General features: G+C 47.6%; 1 protein-coding gene across 7 annotated transcripts in view; it reads right to left on the bottom strand.

Annotated features, from left to right (window-relative positions):
* NTRK3 (neurotrophic receptor tyrosine kinase 3) overlaps positions 1–26,741 on the bottom strand; it is a 347,333-nt gene that overhangs the window by 145,027 nt on the left and 175,565 nt on the right. For all 7 annotated transcript variants that reach the window (XM_069465743.1, XM_069465745.1, XM_069465746.1 and 4 more), the window contains one exon: positions 960–1,148. In XM_069465743.1, coding sequence (XP_069321844.1) covers positions 960–1,148 — 189 coding nt within the window. The remainder of the gene's footprint in view (positions 1–959; positions 1,149–26,741) is intronic.

The raw sequence follows: 26,741 nt of genomic DNA, 5'->3' as shown, positions 1-26,741 counted from the left end.
GGGACAGGGACGGGGGCTCACAGCCTCCCAGAGCCTTGGCAATCCTGTCTGTAAGGTGAGGCCTTAACCTAGCCCATCACTTCTGTCCCTTCCAGCTCCTAGGCCGACACTGGTGTCCCCACTCTGCAGGGCCTCTGTCTCTCTCCTGAAGCAGTGGGTCATTTCCTGGGGGCAGGAGCGGTGGAGGGGCAGGGATGTGCATTGGTGTTGCTAGGCCCAGAGGAAGCCTGGGAACACAGCAAAAGACACTGCTGGAGGGAGGGCCAAGCCATGGAGGCTCCAGGAGCTGAGAGGGGTCCTCGCTGGGCTCGGCAGAAACAGAAAGAAAGGCTGGAGCCAACAGGGGTGAGAGATGAGGAGGAAATAGGTGCCCTGAGCCCTCTGGTGTGGTGTCTGCGGTGGGGAGGCGAGTGTTCCTGGCACCTGGGCTGTGGTCTGACTCCCAGAAAGTGCACACTTCGGGGCACTGGAGGGGCAGCTAGAGAGATGTTTCCGTTCAAAGGTACTCACCGCCCTTCATTCCCTTCCCCTCTCACGGAGGCTTGGGAGGAGGGTCTGCTGACCTCGGGGCTGCTGACCTCGGGGCTGCTGTCTGGACAGAGTCAGGTTATGCTTCCTAACATCATAGGCCAGGTCTGGAGAGAAGACCGGCCTTGTTTGCGCCTCCTGCCTCATCGGGAGCACCTCTCTCTACTCAGGCTCCCGTCAATACCCCGGTAAAGAGAAGAGGGAACCGGGGTCAGACCTGTGGCCCTCCCTTCACAGGGGACTCTGGTCCCAGGGGACTCCTGGCCCAGGCTAGTCTTCAAGTTTTGAGACAAACAGGGAGGGTCTCCTAGAAAGCGGGAGGTTAGCAGGTGGCAGGTCATCCCAGAAGGTTCCAGAACCCCAGCTACGAGGTCTATTGCCACACCACCCTTCCCTCCCCAGAAGGGACAGCATCTCCTCCCAGTACTTACATGTGTCTGGCTTGTGGCAGTTGTGTCCCTGACGGAAGTACTGGGGGTTCTCGATGACCGGGATGCGGGTCATGCCGATGACCACGGTGTCGGGCCCGGCGTCCAGCGACGAGGGCGTGGTGATGCCGTGGTTGATGTGGTGCAGTGGGCTGGCCGAGTCCTCCTCGCCACTGATGACAGCCACGGGACCTGCACACACGGCACCCGGTAAGGTCGCATCTGGCCTGTTCCCAGCCCTGCCCACAGACCACCCCACCATATTTCCTGCGTCAGCAAAGCCACTGGAAGAGTGTTCCTCAAACGCTCTGACTTCTGAATGCAGAGAACCACATCTACGTTCTCTTTCTTGAGAGCTACTCACCCCATCAGACCACGAAAAAAGCTGCAGAACACAAGTGAATTAAAACGACCATGGCATGAATTATTCTCACTTCCCTCCAAATCCAAATTAGATCAAAATAATAAAAGTTTTAAGTAAGTCTCTTGGCTTATGTAACAACAACAGGATTTTTAAAAATGACCTAGCAGTCGTTCGCACCCTGTCCCTCCTCCCCTGGGGAGCTTTAACAACCGCCGATGCCAGTTCCACCTCCAGAGGTTCGATTCGGTTGGTCTGGGGTGTGAGCCAGGCATCAGGATGCTGGAAGCTCCCCACTGAGCCACGTGCTGCCAGGATCGGGAACCTCTGATGAGGGGCTGGGAGGCCCAGAGCCCTGCCCGCTGGCCTTCGGATCCCAGCCCTCCGCTGTCCACAGGGAGATAAGCCCAGCGTAGGCTGGATCTAGCCTGAGCCAAGTTCACAGAACACAGTGATCAGGCTGCACGACTGTCAGCCCACTGGCAGCTGGGCCAGTTGGGCCACTCTCGAAAGATCCATACTGCCCCAGTGGCTCCAAACCACATCACTGCGTGTTCCCCAACCCCAACCCAGCTTCACTGCAGCTCCTTTCAGAACCAAAGAAGAACCCCAGGAAATAAGGTTGCTCAAAAGCAGAAGGTGACAAAGGGGAGGGACCCTGCAGTCCGGGTCGCACCATGATTCTGGGGGGTGGCGTGATTCTCCCAAACATACAAATAAAACTCCTGTAAAGTGCATTAGCTGTGACTGTGGATTCATGCAACCGGCACTTTAAATGGCTGCTTTGCTAGACACACGGTCCCAGACAAAGTGCCTGCTGTGATTTGGTTTTGCAGCTTGAACAATATTTCCGCGGCAGAACTCCATTACATCCTACTGAAGTTTATGGAAAGAATATTTCCCGTCCAATAGCGAGGTGAAGCACCAATGAGGCAGAACTAAATGGGAGACCAGTAAATGCAGACGGAGGACCCTGAATTCCACTCCATCAGCACACACAGGCTGATTTCAATCCCTGACAAATGTCTGTCTGTGCTCGGGGAGCACGTGGAAAAGTAGCAGTAAGTGGTTGCCCAAATACTCCCAGTAATCACTTGCCTTGCAAAAAGAAGCCAGTTCCCGAAAACACCTCGTAAACTTTCTGAAAAACTTCACAGCAACTTCCAGTTAAACAGGGAAAACTAAGCACTGTTCTTTATCCACTTTCCCTCCTCAAACGCCACTAAAATACAAAAGAATTCAAGAACTACTTGTGTACAAAGAGAAAGACAGTTCTGCTGGGGGAGCTCAGTGCTTGCAGGGACAAGGTGGCAGGGAGGCTGGCGTGATGTGAGGCTCATGGCTGGAGCAACGCTTGCACACCCTCGCCTCACTCTCATCCTGCAAGACTCCGGTGGTTTACCCAGAGACACTGAACTGAGGGCTGGGATGAAGCTTGAAGCCGAGCCCCTTCTTCCTGCTTCTATCTAGAACAACAGAAACCAGGCACAACCCTGCCTCCCCACCACCCCGATCTCATCTCACACTACTACCTTGCAGGAGATAAGAGAAACACTTGTCTGGAGAAACTCTCCCCAAAAAATACTTCTAGATATCTACACTTTGAGATCGTCCAGCGGAAAGTCAAGTTTGATCAAGCCACAGTGAAGCCTGCCAGTTGGTAAGCTTCACTCACGTACCCCAAGTGGAACCGTGCTAGCTTCCCAGTGCTCGTTCCTAAATGTGAAGGAACAGCTCAGCTGCCCAGGCTCCCGCAAGGTTCAGCATGAAGTGAGTGCAAGATAACAGACAGTCAGGGACCTGCAGGACACAGAGGCAACGCAGGAAGCAGAAGAAGACTTGTTTTTAAAAAGTTACTAATATCCTCAGAGAGGCAAATGAAGGCACCACATCTACAAAACAAGGCGACACTTAGCATGTGACCACGGGAGGGTAGGGAAGAGTCCTTGGGAATGATGAGCATCAAAATTTAACAGTCAAAGACCGGAAGACAAAGTCAAGGAAATGTTGCAGAAAATCAAACAAACAAACAAACAAGAAATGGTCAAGAAAAAGAAAATTAAAGGCTTGATACAGAGATCCAACATCTGATTAAAATAATTTCTAAAGAAGGAAAGAGAAAGGGAGAGAGATGAATATGAAAAGAAAAGATGGAATTGAGACTAAAACACTTATGGAAATTTCCCCCAAATTACCTACCCAGCTCCCAGCACAATTACTACAAGTGCATGAGTGTGGGTGCACACACACATATGAAGGCACAAAATTACAAAATACCAGAATGCTGGGAATAAAGAGAAGATGCTAGGAGCTTCCAGGAGGGAGGGACAGGTCACATTCACACAGGAGGAGCAATCAGAAGGACAATGGAACTCTCCCTGACAACACTACCGCTGTTTCTGTACCAAGCAATTCCTTTGAAAATTTGATGGACAACTTTTCAACCTGGAATTCTATGCCTAAAAAAACTATTAATCCACTGTAGGGGCAAAAGAAAGGTATTGGCAAATGTGTAAAAATTTGTCTCGCTCATTCCCTTTCTTGGGAAGCATCAGGAGGAGGGACTTCAGCAAAATGCAGGGGCAGACAAGGAAAAGGGGAAGAGGGGACCCAGTATCAGAGAGTGGCAGCCCCAGGCTGCAGAGCTACGGGAAGGAGGTGTCCAGTGGGGACAGGTTAAGGAATGCAAAAATAAAGGCAGAATTCATGCTCAGCTGTCTCGCTCACTGCAAAGCTCTCAGCCTTCGCTGCACCCACAGACTTTATCAGCACTGTAGACCATGGACTACAAGAAGACAAAAAGACCAAACCACAGAAATTTTCCCCATCCCTCCCCTTTCTGTTCTTGGCATGATGGGATGTGTGTTGTTATAGTGTCACAGGGGAAGGACACAGAATCAGGAGAAGTTTGAGAAGATAAAATATTGGGACTTTGGTGCAAGGCAGCTTCTTTGGACCTGCCCCCAGATGGTGCATGGACAGCCAGTGGTCAACACAATGTTCCGAGATCTTGTGGCCTAAAAGTCTCCACTTTTCTACATTATTCTAGGATTCACAAAAGCTGGGTGACAGCCAGGGAGGGAAGGGTCTTGCCATAGGCTCCCAAGCCGTGGGAAGGAATGGGGCCACCTAGGAAGACTTCATAGAGATAAAATAATAAAGCCAGACGTCAGAGCCCTGGGGAACCCCAATACATAAAATGCAGGCATTGCAAGGGGAGCGAGGCAAAGGAGAAGACATGGCCAGAAAAATGGAAGAGAACCAGAAAAGGGCATTGTCTCAGACATCAGAAGAGGAGAATTTCCAGAAGTTCAAGAGACTCGTGGACCAAGGACAGACAGGGTGAAGAATGAAAATAGGCCTCTGTATTTGAAAATATGGAAGTGACCTTAATGAAAGCAGTTTCCACAGGATGGTAGAGAAAAAAAGTCAAATTATAAGTGAGTTGAGGAGTTGTTGGAGAAATCATGATCACGGTAATAATTTTTATTATTGAGTGCTTCCTAGATATCAGGCTCTGAAATGTAGCTTCTTTAATCTTGCAATGCCTCTGTGACATTGGTATCATGATTTACCCATTTTAAAGATGGGGGCATCGAGGCCCAGAGCAGTGGCCTGCCCAAGGACACATACTCAGCAAAGAAGTGGTGACGCTGGATTCAAACTCCCAGGCCGGCCCGGGAGCTTGTGCTCACAGCCACAGCCAGCACGGCTCCCAGAAAGTGCAGACTGTGGGGAAGTATCACAGGGACACTTGATCAGTTCTGGGACATTATCCTCCTCGTGAGCAGCTGCCTTCGATTGCAGGTCCCCAACACCCTTTTTAAAGATGTTCTTCTTGACCCTTGAGAATTGGGACAGGAGTGAGTCACCTCGTTAGACTCACCCAGATAGATTACAGATAATTCATCATCTCCTCTTCTTCCCAGCACTGCTGAATGCTCTCATTAAACTACGTTCACATCAGAAAAGAACGCTGCACCATCAGACTGCCGTCCCATCCCTGAGGCCCTCTTACTCACCTCCGCTCTTCCATAAACTACATTCCTTACAATAAAAGCCAATAAAGAGCACACAGACCCATCACTTCCAAGGGTGTAAGAGGAGAACCCACAGCTTAACCCTATCGGCCCGGGTCGAGTCTGACCCTGCTCCCCAACAGGGCTGCGGCTGGCACAGAGGCCAGACAAGTCCCCCCGGGACAGGACTGTCCTGGGCACTGGGCATAGGAAGCCAGGTCAGGTTCATCGATCACAACCACTATTCCATCGTCGGGGAGGCTGACACTGGGGGAGGCTGTGCACGTGTGGGGCACAGGGTAAATGGGAAACCTCTGTACCTCCCACCCAATTTTGCTGTGAACCTAAAACTTCTCCAAAAATGAAGTATACAAAAATAAAAATAAAAAATCATTAAAAAAAGGCATTCTCCTTGTGCAACACACAAACAACGCATTTCCAAATACCCGCCCTGGGGTGACTGACGGAGCTGCCCTAGGTTGAAGACTACTGATGGAGACACCAGCATTTCACTCTAGGAACCAATGTCCCTTTCAAACTCTGGTCAGTTCTCACACCACTTGTTCAAGGAAAAACCACAGACCTGTGGCCCCTCTGGGGGAAGAAGCAGTTGTTCTCACCTTGATAACCACAGCAAAGATTGTTCTCACCTTGATTAATAGCCACAGTGAAGAATTTATTAAGATACCAAAGAAGGGACAATTAATGGCGGGGGGGGGGTCTCAGCTGTCTAGGGGGCTCTCTTCTCTTTTCTTGAACCTGTCAGGTTGAAGGCAGGGCAAGAGGAATCACTTGCTGTCTTCTGAGCCACACACACACACACATACACACACACACTGCCAGGACCTGTTATCAGCCTCTCCGCTGTCGCTAATCCATTCCAAATTACACAATTACTTTGTTATGCAGCACTAGTAAACAAAATCAAAGAGACATCCTCATAGCCTCTCTGGGAAGTTCAAGCTTTGGAGAGAGACCCTCAAGGGAACATAGGTCTGCTCAGACACTCACATCACACCATTCTCTTCCAAATCGGTGCCTTTTTTTTTTTCTTTTTCTTTTTTTTTTTTTTTTTTTTTTTGAGATCTGTGGTGGGTTCCATTCTCCAACCATACTAGATATGGAACTACTAGATAATGAGGGAAACCTGATGGCCCAGCAGGTGTCTTGCCCGGCAGGATGGTCCACACTGTCTGTCCAGTCTTTCTCCTTCCGTAGGGGCAAAATCAGAGTGCAGAGTCAGGAATAGCTCAGATTTCCATGATTGGTTCAAAGGTGGGACTCAGGTTCCCAGAGAAAGCAGAAGTGTCCAATGACAGCACTGGAGAGGGAACTCCTCTGCAGTACCGTGAGGTGCCACCCAGGTGGGCTGAGCCCCAGGCACAGGGGAGGCAGCTGGGCCCGGTCACCAGGAGGGCCTGCAGATACACAACCATTCTGCAGAAGCCCCGGTGGCTCCAGGGAAACTTTGTATCAGAGTCCACAATGCAAAAGGAGAAGGGGAAAGGGATGGGTCAAACAAGATAGAGGAGGAAAAGGCAGCTTCCCAGGTAACTCATGAGCACATCGACATTGCCTCCCCCTCGCAGGTCAAGGGAGGACTGCCTTGGACTCGTTATCTCAAACACCCTGCCCTTGCCGCTAAAGTCCCCTTCTCTTCCACCAACTCTCCGGCTTACAGAGCACTGGCAATTCTCAGAAATTTGGCCCCAAGAAAGTCCAGCCACAGGCCCAACACTGGGGCATTTGTCCAGTCAATGTGTAGACATGGTTCTTCTCTAAATTCCAAGTGAATGACTCAGAGTCCCATGGATACTGGGATCCCTTTGCGGGGGATGGGCGGTACATGGGCAATATATATGACCTGAACTTTTATACCCCCATAATAAGCTGAAATTTAAAAAAAATAAATAAATAAATAATAAAAAATAAAATAAAATACCAAGAAAAGGGAAGGGGGAGGGGAAATAAATTAACATTTATTAAACACCTGCTATTTTGTTCACCTCATTTGATCCTGAAAAACTACTATTTTTCTCATTTGGTCAACTAGAAAACTGATCCTCACACAAGTTTACTTAGTTTTCCAAAACTCAGCTAGCCAGGAAGTGACGGAACCTGTGTTCAAAACCATGTTTGTCTGCCTCCAAAGTCCCACCTCTCCCCACCAAACTACCCATTTTCCCAACTGTATAGCTGACACTGAGTATTTTTCACAAGCGGATAGGGCTTGGTGTGAACACGTGAGCCTACACAAAGAAGGTGAGATGCCTGAGCCAATGCGTCTGGGGATAGAGCACCAAATATTTTCAAGGTTGGACCAACCCAGATAAGACAATTTTGAGCAGACAAGTGGAACATTTACAGCTAAATTGTAAAATTGTAAAATTCCGGGGCCAGAATCCAACTATCTCCTTGCTCCTTCCTTTATCCTCATACTTCCTTCAAAAGAAGAGTTGATGGAGGAGAATCTCATCTCGCAATTCAAAAGCCCTCTTAGGAGCTGTGGTCATCGTGACTTCTGTTCACTAAGTAATTTCCAGGCACCTGGTAGGACTGGAGTTTTCTGCACCCCTCGAAGTGAAGCAATACCCCATCACTTTCTTTGGAATGAAAAGTGAGCAGAAGCAAGGATGCACCACTCCCACACGGAAGCCGTAAGATCCAGTGTGTCATCTGTCACGTTCCCTTTCTCCTGTGTTGGCATTCGTGGACACATGAGGCACCCCCTGCCAACCACAGTCCCTGATAAGGCCAGCGTGGAGCTCAAGGCCCGAGCTCACACCTGGCGCATGCGCGGCTTGAGAAACGCTGCTCCGTTGATTTAAGCGTCTCCGATGGGTGGGGGCGCCGTCTGCCACATCCCCACATCTGACAACGTTACTTTCATCTTCTCATCCAGACAGTTGGCGCGCTTCTCACCATCTCCAACAAATCTCAACAGAAGCGCCTTGCCTCGTGCAAAAGACAGGCTTGTCGACCTCCTGATGCAATTCATCTTAAAACGCCCCCTCCCTGCTCTCCGTCCCAAAGACGAGCTCGAATCTTCAGCTCCACGGAGAGTCACAACATGACCACCCAGATCCTCCTTGGGAGGTGGAGGAAAACAAGCCTGCACCGGCCTCCTGCTTTTTTGATGTGTCAGAATGAAGCAAACAAGTCAACCTTTGGATTAAGAAAATGATTTTTTAAAAACCCCAACCTTTTCCTACTGATAAAAATCAAACATTGACATGTCCCTGGTGGGCGAGAGCTTCGCATCAACAAATCTGGGAGCAGGAACTCATAAAACGGAGTAAGTGAAAGCACAACAAATACAATTAAAAATCCAGCCACGCTCAGAGAGGGATCCCATTTACTGTCTCATAAAAAGAGCCTGGTCCTCAGAGGCAAACAAAAGAAAATCAATTTCTTAATTTTTATTGGCAGATGTGGGACAGGGGCCAAGTGAACACGGGCTGTGCCCGGGAGCAGACGTGGGGGCCAGTCGCCGCTTCCTGCTCCTCCGGGCCCTCCCCTCCCACCCCTCCGGCTTCCAGACAGACGTTGCCCTCTGCGGTCTCCAGGGCACGCAGGGCCCTGCAGGCTGCACAGCAAGGCATGCCCTCCTCACTTCTCTGCTCCTCTCCCTGAATCATTTCCCAAAAGATAAGCGTTACTCTCTGGCTCGGATTCCCTCCCAGCCTCTTACAGGAACCAGAGGCCAAGTTCATGCCTCACAGCGTTCAGGGCTTGGAGGGATTGCTGGGTGACTGAGAGTGACGCTGCTGCCCCACCAGCCCGAGAGCACACACTAGAGGACAGGGAGGGCAGGACGGGCGTGCTGGACCCTCGGCTTCCCTCACCCCTCACTTAGCATCACAACAACCCTGGGGGAACCCTATTATCCCCAGTGACATAGCTGAGGAAATTGAAGCTCAAGGTTTCATAATCTGCCCAAGGTCACATAGTTAATAAATGGTAAACAGACTTCACTGTCTGGGCACATCTCGCTGCCAACCCTCCAGCCTTGTTTTTCTGACAATGGGACAAGTTGGCCAAAGCCTCCTTCCCACCTCCAGTCTTTACTCCCTTGATATTTATTTGTAAGAGAAATTGCTTCATTTAGGAAAGAAGTCCATGACATTTCCAAGAAACTTTAGACCTATAACCGTGGCACCAGGCCGTGGCTGTCAGGGGCAAGCACAGGTTCGTGGGCAGAGGGACCCGCCGGCAGCAAGGGGCTGAGAGTGCGGACACAGGCAGCCCGGGTGGGGGGGGCGGGGAGAGCCAATTCCATCAGACTTCTCTGAGCTGCTTCGTGCAGACAGCATTCCAGACCATGCCAGGCATAAACTGCAAGTGAATAATTACCTTCAAATTGAATATATAAGACAAATGGAATACAAAATGCTGATTTTTTTTTTGTTTGTCCAAGACCCCATAAAGAGATCACAGCTCAAGTCTCAACATCTCTAAATTCAGCTCTAGCCATGGCACTATGACTGGCCAGTGTTACCCTGAAATAGAGGTATTTATTTCTCCTAAAGATTTATCTACAACTTTTCCCCACCTTCTTGGGGACATTTGGAGAATGGAAGGAAACATTGCTTGAGATCTGCTGTACTAGGTGCAGTCTCGTTGAACCCCTGACGTCCCATGCCCTTCATCCACTTTTGGCACTAACTAAACTATCTCGCATGATCCTATTTCAAAACCAAGACCAAGGGAATGAGAGCCTAAATTCTGTGGGCTAAGCCCAATGCCTCTGATTTTTACCTAGGTCACAGGAGGGAAATCTAACAGCTGAAAGTGACCCTGGATGGTTTCAACATGAAGTTCTTTTAAATAAAGTGTGGCATGATGAATTAAAACAGATAGAAACAACTAATGCTGAGGAGGAGAAAATCCTTTCCTGGAGGAACCTGGGGCCTTACAGGCACTGGCCGACATGGGACTTCCCGACTAGAAAAGCCACCCACAGTTGCCTGGGTCTCACGCACTGCAGCAGTGTGTCCAGGATAAGTTTGAAGAAACCCTTATCATAGTATTTCAAAGTACACATGGAGTGATATCATGGCATATTTCCATCCCTAGAAAAATCAGAGTGATGGTCTTGTATATGCTTACAATAAAACACAATAATAATAGTTAAGGTCTACTGGCACCTACTGACCACCACTGGGCACTTATTGCCACAGTATGGGGCTATATATATATATGATTTCATCCAATCCTCACAGTGGTTCAATGAAGTGGCTCCTCTAATCAGGGTCAGAGCAGTTTAGTAGTCTGCCCAAGGTCACACAGCTAGTAAGTGGCAATGTCATCATTCCAACCAGAGCTGTTGAATTCTAGAGTCTACCTTCTCAATCTCAGCCCTCCCTGCCTCAAGGCACACAATCATACGGCACCAAATCATGAGTTCTAGAATGAAAACACTTCTTAACTATAATGCCCTTAAATCTAAGATGCTAAAATGAGGCCTGGATTTATGGTTGGAGAGAAACTATGAAAGTCCAGTGGCTTCTTCCAGGCCATTCTGAGATCATAAACTCATTACCAAGCCCTGAGGATTCTGAGTGCTCAGAATCTGCTCACTGTGGGCTTGATACAGACCCCATCACCTCATGTCAGACAGAAAGATGCTTTTCCCTTTATTAGAAAATGTTCACTGGGTAGGTATGGGGCCTCCTAGGAGGGCAATAAGAGTTAAAGACCAAAGTGTCTTTTAGAATGGAGGAGCCCATGATTTGGTGCATTCAAACCCATAATCTAACAGCAATGGAAACTCACAGATCTATGTGACACAGCATTGCTCACAAGGCCCCTTCCTATCTGCACTCGGTCACACCTTCACCACAACACCCCTATGATATACCTGAGATAGAGACTACCTTCCCGTTTCACAGGTGAGGAAACTGAGGCTCAGAAGCTCACATCAGATTTTCTCTAGAAAAATAAGAGGTGGCCACGCATGTCAGTTCCCCACCTGGGGAAAAATATTCAAAGTAGCATTTCTGAGAGCTGCGAGGACTCCCCACCAAATGGGTCATTGTAGAAGTTGCTTGGAAATTTCATGAGTTTGGTTGTGAATCGTCTTCCTAGGAATGGAAACTTAGGGTGACTTATAAACTGTGGGCCAACACACATGACAGAAGAAGCGTTATAAACCCAGACAAAGGGCAAGTGTCCCGTGTGAAAAAGGCTGTGCAGGACCAAAATCAGCCCATGAATGTCCAAGAAAACTGTCCCACAGGATGCAGATTCTTGTGATTGTTATTGGAGGAAACAACAGGGTTGTCAAAACGTGCCAGGGTTTCTCTGTAGTCTCTGGACCAGGCACCAGAGTTCTCTGTTGGCACCCACAGAGTTCAGCAGGCCCCAAAGGTACTTCTGCTGAGGGCTGTGCAGCCCTGGGCTGTGCCCCTCTCACTGTGAGACCGCAGGCCCTGCCCTTGCAGAGGTGGTGGACTATTGCAAGTGCTGCCTGGCCTCCCTGTGGCCTCTCGCCTACTGCTCACTGGGCCAGTGCTGGCACCTGCCCATCTGCATTGGCACATCTCCCAGGCCGAGCTATCTCTTGAGGTACAATGTTGTCTCCAGCCAGAACATGACATCCAGGTCTCAGGACATATAATAGGAGCCCACCCTGTGTCTATGGCAAGGACATCTGGTGGACAAGTCCCCACGCAGTCCTATAAAATTTTACTTTAGGAAGTTATGCCATTAATCGGTGTTACGATATTTATCAGAAACATGCATCCACAGAAAGCCATGAGGAAATCACATCTACATCTGAACCCATGCTGTTGTGGGATTGTCCTGGGGTCAACACTGGACCATCTCTTTGTTTCTCCCAATTCAAGCTTCTTAACTGTTCCTAAATGTCTCTAGATCATAAATCCCTAAAGGGCAAGGACTCTATCCCCTGTATATCTTTGAACTGCTCTGAGTCCTTAGTAAAGTGCCTTTAAGAGAGCAGGCGGTTAGGAAATACATACTGCCCAAATGCTACTCCAGACAACAATAAGCATTACCTCTCCAAAGGTATTGTCCCCTAGGGCTGCCATAACAAAAGATTACCAACTGGGTGGCTTAAAACAACAGAAATTTATTCCCTCCAGTTCTGGAAGCCAGCAGTCTGAAATCAGGGTGCCCGCAGGGCCATGGTCTCCAAGACTCTCAGTAGAATCCTTCCATGCTACTGGTGGCTGGCGACCCTTGCCAGTCCTTGGCTTGCAGATGCATCACTGCAACCTCTGCCACAGCATGGCCTTCTCCTCGCATCAGGTGGCATTTTCCTCTCCATGTGTGTCCACTACTGTGTCTCCTCTCCTCTTTTTATAAGGCCACCAGTCAAATTAGATTAAGGGCCCCCCCTACTCCTGTATCACCTCGTCTTAACTGACATCTTAATTCCAGTTGCAAAGACTCTATTTCTAATAAGGTCACATTGACAGGTACCAGGGATTAAGACTTCAACACGTCTTTTTGCAGGACACAATACAACCCACAACACCATGTCTCCCATCTGTGTGACCCTCAGCACCCAGGTCTGAGTGGCGGGGTAGGCACAGGGCATGAGACAGTGCTATAAACACAGGGATGAAGGTGGAGGAATTGGGTGAGCTGAGAATTCACTCTACAGGCATTTAACCTCCCAGGGGCAATTTCCCACTCCAGATCCTCCAGAGTGACCTGAACACTATAGTCCATGACTCACGCTACACCTTCCAGATCAGCCCTTGCTGCCCACATGTTCACCAAATACTGCCTGCGTGCTGGGCCCTGAGCTAGCGACCAGGGAGGGGGAGGGAGAGGACACAACCCTAGCCCTGAAAACGTCCCCAGGTCTACAGGTGGGACACACAAACAAACCAACAGAAATGACACGTGGGATGAGGCCCATGTTACAGGTGTGCCCAGGGCAGCGAGGCAGCCCCTGACAGACATTCAGCCAGAGGAGGAGAGAGAGAAAGGCAGCCCAGAGAAGGGTCCCCAGCCCAGCAAACACTCTAGCCTTGAGCTCCACCTGCCCACACCCTTCATCCCTGGAAAACAGGCCTGGCCCCACTGCAGAGGACTTGCCTTGCCTCCCGTCCTCAGATCCTATCTCTGCTTCCTTGGTAGCTGTCACCTTCAAGGCACCTTGAACCTTGGCCACTGTCTCTTCTCCCCACACACCTGGACAGCAGCTGGGCAAGGGCCTCCACAGCCTCTATTAATCTCTTGGCTCACTTGTTCCTTTCACAGACATGTCATAAAAATGATATAAGCGTTTCATTCGAACAGCGCTGCAGCAGGAAGAGCCAGGGTACAGAGGGTCGATTGATTTCCAGCATGTGAAGGTAAAAATACAACACCAAAATCAATAGAAATAATACGGTATCAGCTCTGTGATCTCTTCCCTCGCATGACATGCTTTACATACTGTAGTACCTGCTCCTGTGTGCACACCTGCCCTGGCCACACTGCCGGCCACTCCAACACCACAAGGCCATGTTCTGTAAGTCCCTTTGGTCACACAGGTCAAGGCAATGGTGTTCCCTGCATGTCCACCACCAGACCCTCATAAACATGCTGGAAACCCCATGTGTGTGCTCACACAGATGTGCTCCCCAGCAAGAATGTGTATGAACTCATACATGAAATGAGGCCAGTTGGTTGATCATTAAACAAGTGTTTAAGAAGACCTACCGATCTGCATTCCTTCACAAATTCATCCCTTTCTCCATCTCACCAGACAAAATACTTCCATGGGTTCTGTATGTAATATACTTCAGTGTGATATACTCAAGGATATTAAACCCCAAACCAAATACTCTGAAAAGTGGTGATGAGGTGAATAGGGGCGGGGTGGGGGGAGATTCTATTGCAGTGAGTTAGGCATGGTACAAAGGAAAAGAATACAAAGATCTAACCATCTAATCCCAAAATGCACATTCTTCTTCAATTTTGTGATTTCTTGCAATCACTTTTATGATGTTATTCTTGTACTGACTTCCAGATCAGGCAATTTTATTAAACCAGACAGTTCATAAAAACCTCTCTCACTTTCCCGGCACCTCCTCATCAAAAGCCCATTTCTTCATGCATCCATGAACCTGAAGAAGGGGCAGGTAGGGAGTTAGATGCTGCCAAAAAGGGAGTTGTTCCTCGTTTAGTTTGGATATGCCTGATTCTAGTAAAAGGAGGGAGACCACCCATCCTGATTTGCCTAGGACAGTCTTTGTTTATACCTGTTGTTTCAGCATCATTATTAGGCGCCCCCTTTGGTTGGGATGATAAATAATAAAGTCATCCTACTAAAAAGTACCTTAGGCCTCCCGTGTGTGGGAGTGGAGTGGAGAAGGGTTAGTCCCGAGTAGAATCAACTGCTGTTTTGGACTCCAGACACTAGGGGGCAATGTCACAGGTAAAGCAGCAAACCGCTCTAGCCAACGCACATCCATCCCAGTCCTCTAAACTCCCTTGGAAGCAGCCTATGGAGGGCCCAGTGTGTATCTCCAGAATACCCACATAGGACACTGTGTTCTTGGGCAGTCAATAAATATCACTTGACGATGATGATGCAGCCATTGATTTTCCATTCCCCCTTCTCCCTCTGTTCCCTTCCCCTCCCCTCTTCCTCAGGGTGCAGGTCAATCAATCTTAGGCCATCTTGATCTACTTGGAAAGCTTAACTGCCATGAAGCTAAACCACTTGTCCTCTGGCTCCAATCTCTTAGAGAAATTAGTGCCAATGGACGTGTCAGTATCAATTTCATAATGTTATTGGATGAAGGCACGGCTGGGCCAAGTCCCATATTCCTGACAGGCTATCAGCATGATGAGGATTATGGGTACGGAGACAGACAGCTCTGACAGGAGAGGCGATGACTCAAGAGCAATTAGACTGACAAGACTATCTTTAAGCCCCATCGCTTAATGCTGACACTGGTACGTTCCCCACAGAGACTTAGAATATGGGATGCAGGTTTTTCCTGGTGTCTCCAGGGGTAACTGGAGAGCCTGGAGGCTTGCAAAGCAGCCCTCGGCCCTACACCTCTCCCAAGAGGATCTGAACAAAGGGTTTTAATACAACAGAAGGATCGTGCTTTCGTGACGGGAAGACTGAATATCTGCCCCTCCCTTTTCCTATCCCTTCTTTTTCCTGCCTTCTAAAGAAATGTCAAGATAAAATGTAGGCTATGTATTTAAATTTAATTCCTTTGCAGAGTCAAGGGAAGGCTTGGGATTATTAAAATGGAAATCAAGATCTTGTAAAAGTCAAAGCATTCTAGCAGGAAAGGAGATTTATCCTGGAAGGCAAGAGCAACAGATGGATGCCACGAGGATCCCGAGTTCTAATCCCAGTTCTTACCCCAGCATTGCTGTAAATACAACTGTGTGTAATCAGGAACCTGTCACTTTATCTCTTTGGGACCTCAAATTCCTCACGTAAGGTCAACCACATCCTCCAGCGATGTGAGGAAATGAAATGCCAGCAGTGTCAAGGGCAACAGAGGGATCAGAGGAGGATATTTTTTAAGACCTGCCAAGGTGTGTAGAAATTACTTTTCTTCTGCACATGATAGAAGATGTGCAGAAGCCACCCTGGAACGGAAGATGCGGTATATGGTTGGACTGGGAGAGAGAAGAGCAAGTCTCACCTCCTGCTCAAATGTGCCGCACGTAAGAGGCACGGAAGTGATGCTGAAACTACTTCTCTAGTGTGCCTAATCTATTTTAAGTCCTCTAGCTGAACAGTTTATTTTCTCTAGTTCTCATGAGTTTATGCTCCCAGGGCAGCAGGCATAATTTTGAGCCTGGGAGGTTACAGCTATTTAAGCAGGTTTGCTTTATTATTTTTTAATTGCTTAACAATATTGTTTGTTGGTGTTTTATTAAAAACCCCACAGTGTTTCATAATGGAATTTAAAATTCATGTTATTTTAAAGTGTCCACTTCAGAATATGTGTGTGTGTTTATGGGGTTAGCTAACAACAATATTAATTAGTTGATCTTGACATTGACCTAAGTAGTTAAGCTAAGCAAAATGATATATGGAAGACACCAGTATGTAGCAAGCCTTAGCTAGATAATGTCAACCCTGGCCAAGGGGCTGTTGTCAATATTATCTAGAACTGCTGACTTCCCAAACATACTCAGAACATTGGCCTAATATGCAAATGTGCGAATCAGGGGATTCCTCCCAAGGTGCCTTTAAATAGCAGGCACTCTACAGACACTGTAGTGCAGCTAAGGGTATTTTAAGATCATTAACCAAGTGCCAGAGAGGTTGGGGGCAGAGAAACTTAAAGTGGTAAAAGTTCCTGCTAATCAGAGATGGTTCAGAATCAATGATTAAGCATCTCTGGAAGTACTGGAGAAAGCTATGGGAACTCATTAGGTAGGTAGTTAACAAGTTTTGTTAGGCACACACATGGCATTGTTCTCCTGGTGCTCACAGACACAAACGTGATGTACTTCATGCTCAACAATTCGTAAACATGTCTATCGGGTTATCTTGAATAGGTTATCGATTATTTTCCCATAATGGTATCTTTGTTGAAGGCAGGAGGACTTCATTAAACCAATAATTACTCCCAGAACTTAAAAAGAAATGCAGTCTAGCACTATGAATATAAACAGGAGAAATTCCAAGGAGAAGTAAAGAAAGTGTGCATTTGTTCATTGTGCTTCCCTATTGTTGATTTCAAAGATGTATGTGTCACAGGCCATAGAGAGAAAACTGGAGTTTCACAGGTGGGAGGAACTTGTGGGTCCCTGACAAGATGCTTCTCAAAGTCACCCCATTGCAATCCTTAAGCTAATAAGTGACATTTATTTTAAAAATGTTTGACTTCTAATGGGCCAGGGTATCATGCCCATCTTGGCCTGGGCTCACAGAGTATCTATGTGTGGAATGTTTTCCACTTTAGATCAGATATTAGATATGTATCTTTTCAAAGTTCAGCTAGGTAGATTGAAAGATCAATAGATACTACGTGTGTGTCTCTCTGTGTGTGTGCGTGTACAGGAAAGCATAGGCAAGTAGTATACACACACACTCATGTATACACAAATAAACTACATGTTATTTATGAAAAATCATCTGTACTCCAGACACTGGGCTATGTTTTCCTATATTTTCTCATTTAATAAAACTACTGTTTAATGAATCTGTGCTATGGCCAAGAATTGCCCCAAGCAATTTGTAAAAATTGTCTCATTTAACCCTCACAACCTTGCAATGATCACTTCCAGGTTATGGACAATGAAACGGAGGCTCAGAACTGTTTTTATTAACCTGCCCACCGTCCCTCAGCTAATAAATGGTGAAACTGAAATACTGATCCAAGACCATCTCATCTCAAGGACGGTTCTCATCCCATAATATACTGTCTGCCATGAACTATAACTTTAAGAAAATTTAAAAAACAACATAAAGAGAAGAGTGTATTTGATAATTTCCTTGGGTCTGTTGCAGAATTGCCATCAAATTCACTCTCTAATATTATTTAGGCATGTCTTGATTCATTAACATGTACAACTCAGGCTTGATACTCAAAGCCCATCATCATCTAATTATCTCACCAATCACAGTTCCTACTATGATATGAGTAAACATACTTGTATGTTGTTCCCCAGATACATGGTCCACGTTTCCACCTCTGCCACAGCATACGCCCATGGTCCACCTGCCCAACCCTGCACTTCCCAGGACCAGCTCCATCCCCACCACTCCCTTGAAGCATTTCTTGAACCTACCTCTCCCGCTGCTTTCTCCCCACCCCACCCATTCAGTTCCTTCTCTAAATTCCTGCAGCACTTCTGAAGGCCAAGGTGTCCCTGTCACCTCTCTAGTCTCTCCTTATGGATTCTTAGTCTCTGCAACCCAACAATAAGGCATAAAAGGGAAGGGGCTTGCCCTGACTCTATACTTTTATTCCACTTGACTAAGAAAAGGCCATGGTGCTTATCACAATGCGGAGAATGTCTAAGTCTCAAGCATATTTCTACTGTTCTGTTAGAAACTGTGACCTTGGCCATGCTGCTTAACCTCTCTAAGTATCCACTTCCTCATCTATTAATAAGGTTAATAGTAGGAACTGCTTCATTGGGCTATTGTTAGGGTTAAATAAAATATTTATGTAAAGCACTTGGCATGGTATAAGTGCTTGGTAAATGTGAACTAATAATAATAATTCTAATAAAGTAAAAAAAAATAGTAATTAGCTAACTCAGGAATTTTGCCATTGACACTTTTAACCCCCCATGATAATTATGGATTTAAGTGACAGTCTCTTATAATATTTTCATATATTCAGTAAGGACAGTGTTTGTATTTCCTAAAGTCTTCCATTCCATGCTAGAGGACCGGAGTTAGCTGTAGTTCCCATCTCTGATCAAAACAAAAGGGGACTTGATGCAAATAAGAAATGAGCTTTGGTAGAGGTAGAGAGAAGAGGACCTTTATCGCCAGATTGGCGAACTCCTCTTGGCGCCCATGGACTTTAGTCTGATTCTTCACCTACCTCTCCAGGCATTCAGCAGGGACCCAATAGCTGTTAAATGACAACACTGTTGACTATGCAGGATAGACAGAGTTCCCTAATTTCCAAACCTAAAAGGGAAATGCAGAGTAAGTGGTGTCATAAATATTTCCAGATGTTCATCTGAAATAGCTCCAAGAACAGGACAGGAAGTACCCAGCCCTTGACACAGGGATCCCCAGCCCCATTATGTCCTGGAGAGAGGCCTGGGGGAGGCGCTAGCATGGCTGCTGTCTCTCAATCTCCTGCTAACATGGTGAAAATAGGCAACTGGCTCAGAGAGACGAGGTGACCTGCCTGAACACATATGGTTAGAAAGTGGAAAGATCAGTTTGAACCCATGTCTCTTGGACTTATTAATAAAAGCCGATTCTCTAGTTTTTGGGCAAGCACATCACAGCTGTGACCCCAACTTACTAGGCCTACAGGAGTCCTTTGAAGAGTCATCCAGATTTCTGCTTGTCAGAGGTGTCAGGGGCTTTCGCATCCAAAAGCCAAGTCCTCCCTACAGACATGCGTTGTATGATACCATAAAGGCAGATGTAATTAATGCTGATTGTAATCACTAGGAGTTAATAGATTTATTATCATAGTGAGCTAAAAATGGTTTATGCTAATAAATCAATGAGGAATCAGAGGGAAAGTGAAAAATCTTTGGGTAACGGGCCAGCGGTAGTAGGGAGAGAGGATATGTGCAGACATTTGCTAGCAGGCATGACAGACCAAGGAAACAGTGGCAGACGCACTCACCCATCCAGGGGGTTGTCAGATTCCAGCTATTTTAGGAACAATGAGCTGAAAATTCAAAAAGACTTTGGGCCCAAAGGGTATCTATCAGCTGATAAGTATGGAAGCCTTATCAGCTGTGTGACTTTAAATAAGTTGCTTAACTTATCTGAGCCTTGGTTTCCTTATTTGTAAAACTGTGATAATAGGCCTATCCACCGGCTGTATTCTAAAAACATTTATTAAGAGCCCCCTGTGTGCTGGGCGTTGTTCTAAGGACCGGGGATACCATGGGAACAAAACAAAGCCCCCGTCTTGTGGAGTTAACATTCCAGGGGGAGGCAACAGACTGTGGCTAACTAAACCAGTCAGGTGTGTCAGGTGGTATCGACAGCCATACAGGAGGACAGAGAGTGATGAGGCTAATTTTATATGGTGTGGTCATTGGCTTATAAGAGCTCATAGATTCAAAGAGTCTGAGCACAGTCAGTGCATGGGGGCTCCACTTAGTAGCCAAGGCAGAAGACCTCACACCTACTAAATCGAAGTGTTCAGCTACACGGGAGCTTGAGCAGGTTCCTGGGACTGGCAGCTGTACCCTGTAAAGGGTACTTTTCAGGAACAGTCCTCCTTGAAACCTGCAACCCAGGGTTCCTGCAAGTCCCTATCAATGTGATAAGAACAAGCCAACCACGGATCTGACCTCTAACACACAGTAAAGTTCATTGGTTTAGGGGCAAGGGCTATGGTGGGAGACTCTCCAAGTTCAAATCCAAGTTCTTTGGGATCTCAGCTGGACAAGTTATTGCCTTCTCTGTGCCTCAGTTTCCCCATGTGAATAATGGGAAAAATAATAGCACCTGTCTGATAAAGATCCTAAGTTTGTTGTGAGATTTAGATGAAGAAATGTTTATGAAGTACTGAGCACAGTGCCTGGCAGGCTAAATAAGTATTAGCTATTAATAGCATTGTTAACTTTGGATATGGGTACAAATACCTTATTAAGATAAAATGCTATGATTAATGGAACCGGTAAAATGCAGAATTTCATGTTCTTTGGCAATTTGCCATGAGTTCTCTTCCCTGAGACCAGGCTCGCAAAAAGGCACCGATTATTTAACTGGACACTGCAGGAAGTTGACGGAAGGAAGGTTTGCTCCCTTCTGTGCCAAGGTAAATGGAACAGTCTGCTGAATATCAGAGGGGAAAATAAGGCTGATAATTCAACCTGTGGTGATGTCGCTGGCCCTGCCTCCATGACCAATGGAGCACTGAGCCCAATTCAGTATAAGCAGGAGGCCCTTCTGGGCAAAAAGAAATGGAAATAATAAAACCTGCCTCATTTGTTTGTACTGCCAGTTAGGCAGTCAATTCAAAAAATATACTGAATGTCCATTGTGAGCAAAGCATTAAATAATATCATTAATAGCTACTATTTGTTGAGAACTTGATCTAAGCTAGACATGGCATTCCATATATCTACTGACCCAGTTCCCAGCCACTACCTCTATGAATTCTGAGCTTAGGGCCCACTGCTTTCACCCACCCCCCGTCCCAGCCGGAAGACTCCTCCTCCCTTGGCAGCAACCCCATACCCCTCAGTCTACCTTGCCCTGCAGCTGTTTATAGGGTCTTACGTGCCCAACCAGATGCAGGTTCCTCAAGAGCAGGGGCATTTTAGAGTCATGTTCATGTCCTGCAAAATGGGCAATGCATCAACAGGCATCCAGTACAGTCAGAATGAATTAATGAATGGAAATAGCAAAATAGCATGGCGCCCCATATATCAGTTCTGGAGTTTCTGCAAAGTATTTGGTAGCTAACATAGTGGTGGCAACACTAGGGATCCAGGCCAGAATATTCCTGGGACTCAATTTCCCCCTGTGTCAGTAGGATATATAGAACCACTCTGAGTTTCTGAAAATATTGATGGTATTAATAATAATAGCAGCAGCAAACATTCAGCAAGTGCTTCCTATGTTCCAGGCATTATGTTCTTTGCATGCATTTTTTTTCCATTTGATTCTTACAATTCTATGAGGTAGGTACTATTATTAATAATATCACCACTGTCGTTCTTTGCCCACATCAAGCAGGTAGAAATGGACAGAGCTGGAATTTCAACCCTGTGTGTCTAACCTCAGAGCCTGAACACCTCCCCGTGCTTTACAAAGCCATGAGATGGCAGAGGGTCAGGGAGGTGGTCTGTCTGAGGACGTGGTGCCTCCAGTGAGCTTAGATTCTGACTATGAATGCAAATCCCAGGCCCTGCAGTGGAGCCCCAGGGCCTCAGCCTTCTGCAGAGGAACTCGAAGCTCTTTGCCAACAATCCCTTTTCAACCCTCCCTATCTCTCTATAGGAAAGAGATTACAGGAGATCTGTGCCACTTAAAAAATTAAAGCAGGAGGAGCAGACAGATGGGGACATGCGGCGTCTTAGTGACCACATCCAGCCAATGCCACTGGTGAATCAGTGGCAGCTCTAGGAGAAAAAGCATTTTCCAACTTTTGGACTGGGCTCAAGCTCAGATTCTAATAATGCAATATTATAAGAACAACCAAATAACATATTTTCTGGAAATATGAAATATATTAATCCAATAGCCCTTGATAACATCATCACTATCATCATTATAATCTTCATCATCATGGAGTCTCCTTACATTGGCACAGCACTTTATGATGCCAAGCACTTTCACATTTGCTGGCTCATTGGCTACCCTCCTCCAATTACTGTCTGACATAGATAAGGCAGGAAAATGCCGCCCTTCCAACCAGTGACCAAACTGCGACCCAGGGACTTGCCCAAGTTCACTTAATCAACCAGCCGACAGGAGAAGCCAGGATTTCCGATGTACTGATCCAACACTGCGGCACCGGCCCACTCTGATTCCATGCTGTAGAACACCCAGGACGAGGGGTGAGGCATTTAAATGGGGCAGCCACGAGGTTTATACAATCCAAAGTCAACATCTTCCTCTCCTATAGCACCTGGAACAGACCTAGAATTCAGGCCGCCTTGATACGGAAAGGAGAAGCAGATTGAATGGGATTCACATCTTATCTCCCCACTGTCGCTAACATGAGCCAACCAAAGTACAAGAAACCTGCTGTTGGCGAAGAAAAGTGCCCTGGTGGCAGAAAGGCACGGGATGTAGGTTGAGGCATGGCTGGTGGGAAGACGGAGAGAAAGCAGCAGGACAGAGGCCCCGGGTCTGCTGGTTACTGTTCCCAGGGCTCTCGACTGAGCAAGTCAGTCAAGACAGGTGGGGGAGGCATCGTAAGCACCGACCCTTTCCATATACATGTATTTTTAATGTAGTACCTCGATCACACGGGAGAGCTGAAGAAATATGTGTATAAAATGGAAATAGAGCAAAATTTATGTCTTTTTATAGCCAATGATTCATACGGAGTGATGGGTTTTAAATATTAATAATAAGTAAATTTTTAGGGCATAAGGTTGGAGATGAAGGGAGATGATAAAATTTCTCTATTTTTTTTTTTGTTCACAGTCCAAATGTAGAAAATTAAGTACAGTAAATATTCTACCTATAGCTAGCAACGCGCACATAGTTTATCGTCTGCCTCGGGGCTTCCGCTCCTCTTGGGGACAGAGACGCTGCTTCTTCTTGACGCAGAGACCGCGATGTGGAGCTGGGAAAAACTTGTGTCAAGAATTAAAACGATCTCACATGAATTTCAACTATGACGAAGAGACTGCGTTTTCACAGAAACGTGCTGCTCACTCTTTGCCTTTCTCCCTGTTCCCGCGTGGTTTGAAAATCTCTGCGTCAAGAGAGTCTCCAGGAAAACCGTCTGCCACTCTCCCAGTATCTCCCCACCGCGGTGAAGAAGGGCGCTCTCTTTCTGGCCAGCCCACGGCGACAACAAATCCCCTTCCAGTGGCCACCCTCACGTGAGAGATGCCCTCTTTCACGTGGTATCACGAGTAGAAAGAAATGCGTCCTGACCAAGGGCAGTTCTTTGAGTGTTTCTACCCATCCGGAAGGTGGAGCAACAGGAAGCTCCTGGTGGCCTTCAAGGAAAGTGAAGGTACTTCTATGTCACTGTCAACTGCAACCCCAGGAGGGTGCCCGGGAGGTGAGGCCAGTGCCCCAGCGCTGCACGCTGCCCCTGGGCTGAGCTGCCCCCACGGTCCCGGCTCCCACCTCCCAGCCAGCCAGGGCTGTGCTTACGGCCACTGCTGAACAGCCTTTGAGCTCCTCTGGTCCGTTCACAAACCCACCCCAAACTACTCCTGGTGGCTTTACCCTCTGGGTCTTGTCTCCCTCCGCCTCGGATGACACGCTAAGGAGAAGCCTGCAGCCAGCCTGGGGCTGACACACACTGACACAGAGAATCACTTGCTAAGGGAAAGGAAGGGCCAGGGACAGAGAGCCGAGCAGATGCTCAGACCCCAGAAGCCACGGGGTGGCGAAGCCCGCTCTCCCGGGGCGAGATCTCACAGGCTCTCCAAGCCTGCCCTGCTGCCTGGCAAGTGGAAGGGGAGAGCAGATGGCAGGAAGCACAGCCCGAGGCCTTGGACTTTGACAGGGTCGGGAGCAAGTTTACAGGAAGTTGAGTTGCTCTGGCCAAAGGGTACAGTATCCTGCATAGCAAGTCAGCACCAGACTCTGACATCAGAGTTCTTGGGTTCAAGTTCCAGCTTCTCCATTTACTGGCTGAGGGGCCTGGGGAGGTTACTTCTCTCTCAGCTTCCTCACCTACCAAACGGCAATCATATGACAGCTGAACTCCTAGGCTTGTTGTTAGGCTTAAACGAACTAATACGTGAAAACCGTTTGGTATTTGTTAAATTATTATCATAAGTGAGACTGAACATCTTTCCTCCAAAGGTCAAAGGTTAGTCAAAGTCTTAGGTCAAACAAGGGAAGTTCTGCCTTTGAGTCTCTCTCCTTTCCAGAAAGATCCCTCCATACCACTGCCATTTTTTCTACTTCTCTTCCCAAAATCTGGCCCAAAGCAGCCCTAGCACCATCACCCTCCACCATGCCCTCATGCCCATTCCTGAGACTAGAACTTTCCCAGAGCCCCGCAGCAGATCTCCTGCATGTACATGCAGACGCACCACCCCAGCTTCTACACCCTCCTCCAGCACAGCCAGGAGAGTCTGAAGTAGGGTCATGTCCAGGAGCTCAAACTCAAGAGCCACGTGTCAGATTCCAGAAACCTCCATGCCATTGCACATGGGATGATGATGATGTTGGTGATGATGGCAGAGGGGGGGTCTAGTTGTCAGCCAAGTGTCCATCTTCATTCTCCTCTGAGCCCGCAGAGAGAAATGTGTACTCTGGCTTCTTTCCAACCATCTAGATGTTCACCATGAGCAGCAAGCTAATTGCTAAGCTGCAAGAGATGTAGCAAGCTCAAAGAAGGTGTGTGGCCCCTTTATTTCACACACACACACACACACACACACACACACGCACACAGCCCTCTGACGGAGGCCTTTTAGGGCTCTCCTGGAAAAAAGAAAATCTCCCAGCAGCAATGGCAAGCAGGGGGCAGGAGAGGGGTTCGTGCCACTCCAAGAATTTGATGAGCGCCTGATACCAACAGCATAAATAAGCCCCTTAATAAATTAGAGAGCTACTCATTTAAATGGATTCTGCCGTCCCTTCGGTGCCAGTTAATCTGTAATTCAGATAGATCAGGGACGGCTCTGCTGGGAGACAAGAGTCCAGAATATAGAATGATTTTGTCCCCTGGGCCACAGATTTCACTTGGTAAGCAGCGCACATATCCTACATGTTCATTTCATTATTGCTCCTCTCTCTCTGTCACCTACAAACTCCGTCACGGGCACACACCTGGGACGAAACGCACTCTCCCAGGCCCATACCCAGGAGCTCCGTGCATACCCACGTCTGCACACGCCATGCACGTTCCACTCTGTGCACAGCTCCCTGGGCAAGCATTCCGGGCACCTCAGCCAGCACAGGCAAAGGAACACACCCGCAAGTGCTCGTGCCATTTTCCACCACACCCGCCATGTCTACAGTGAGAGCTGCCCCCATCTGGAACTGTAGTGGGGGATGGGACACTGTTATGAACTGAATTGTGTCCCCCTAAAATTCACATATTGAAGTCCTGACCCCCAGTACCTCTGAATGTGACTGTTTTTGGAGAAAGAGTCTTTAAAGGGGTAATTAAGTTAAAATGAGGTCAGAAGGGTGGGCCCTCATCCAACGAGACTGATGCTCTCCTTAGAAGAAGTGGAGATTAGGATCTGGACTCACACAAAGGGAAGACCATGTGAAGACACAGCAAGGAGAGAGGCCTCAGAAGAAACCAACCAAGCACCTTGGCCTTGGACTTCTAGCCCCCAGAACTGTGAGACAATACACTGTTGTTTAAGCCACTCGGCCTGCCGTACTTTGTCATGGCAGTCCTAGCAAATGAGTACACTAAGCCAGGAGGGAGGTGCCGCCCAGAGCATCACACGGCCACCACCAAGCAGGTGCCGCCTCCATGGGTAAATGCTGGTCAACTTCTGCACAAGGACACCTCCACTGGCCCCTTCTAGTCTCAGATGGCATAATGCCCAGAGGGCACAGCGCGTGTTAAAAGGCTTGCCTACGAGACTGTACTATCAAGGGTTTTCTGCTGCTGCTGCCACTTCTACAACTACTGTGGCAGCCGTGAGCCCAGCTCAGCATCGCGGGACCAGCACTCCCAGAGTGTCCAAAGACCACAGACGAATGGTAATAATTACTGCAATAAAATGACTACCATTTTTGAAATGCTAAATGTGCCAGGCCTGTGCTAAGCATTTTCAACCCATTATCCCCCTTAATACTCTCAACACTCCTGTCTTTGTAAGGTAACTACAACTATTATCCTTATTTCAGAGGTAAAGAAATAGAAGCTCAGAGAGCTTTAGGGGAGTTGTGTAAGTGGCGAGCTGGAACATAAGCCCCTGACTTAATCACTACGATCATTTAAGTTCTATTTGGTTGCACAAATATTGACTGCATTCGCTTCCTTTTGCAGGCCCCAGGCTGAGAGGTCCTGAAAACCGCGGGGTCCTTCCAGGCAATTGCCTGCTTAATCCTCTTCAGGTCAAGGGTGTGACCTTACAAGCAGAGCTCCCCATGAACTGCTGCTGCAGGCTCATCAGAAATCTGAGGTCTTT

Source organism: Eulemur rufifrons, chromosome 3, assembly GCF_041146395.1.
Source record: "Eulemur rufifrons isolate Redbay chromosome 3, OSU_ERuf_1, whole genome shotgun sequence".
Taxonomy (NCBI): Eukaryota; Metazoa; Chordata; class Mammalia; order Primates; family Lemuridae; genus Eulemur; species Eulemur rufifrons.
The sequence above is the reverse complement of the archived record's forward strand: the minus strand, read 5'-3'. Positions and strand labels throughout refer to the sequence as shown.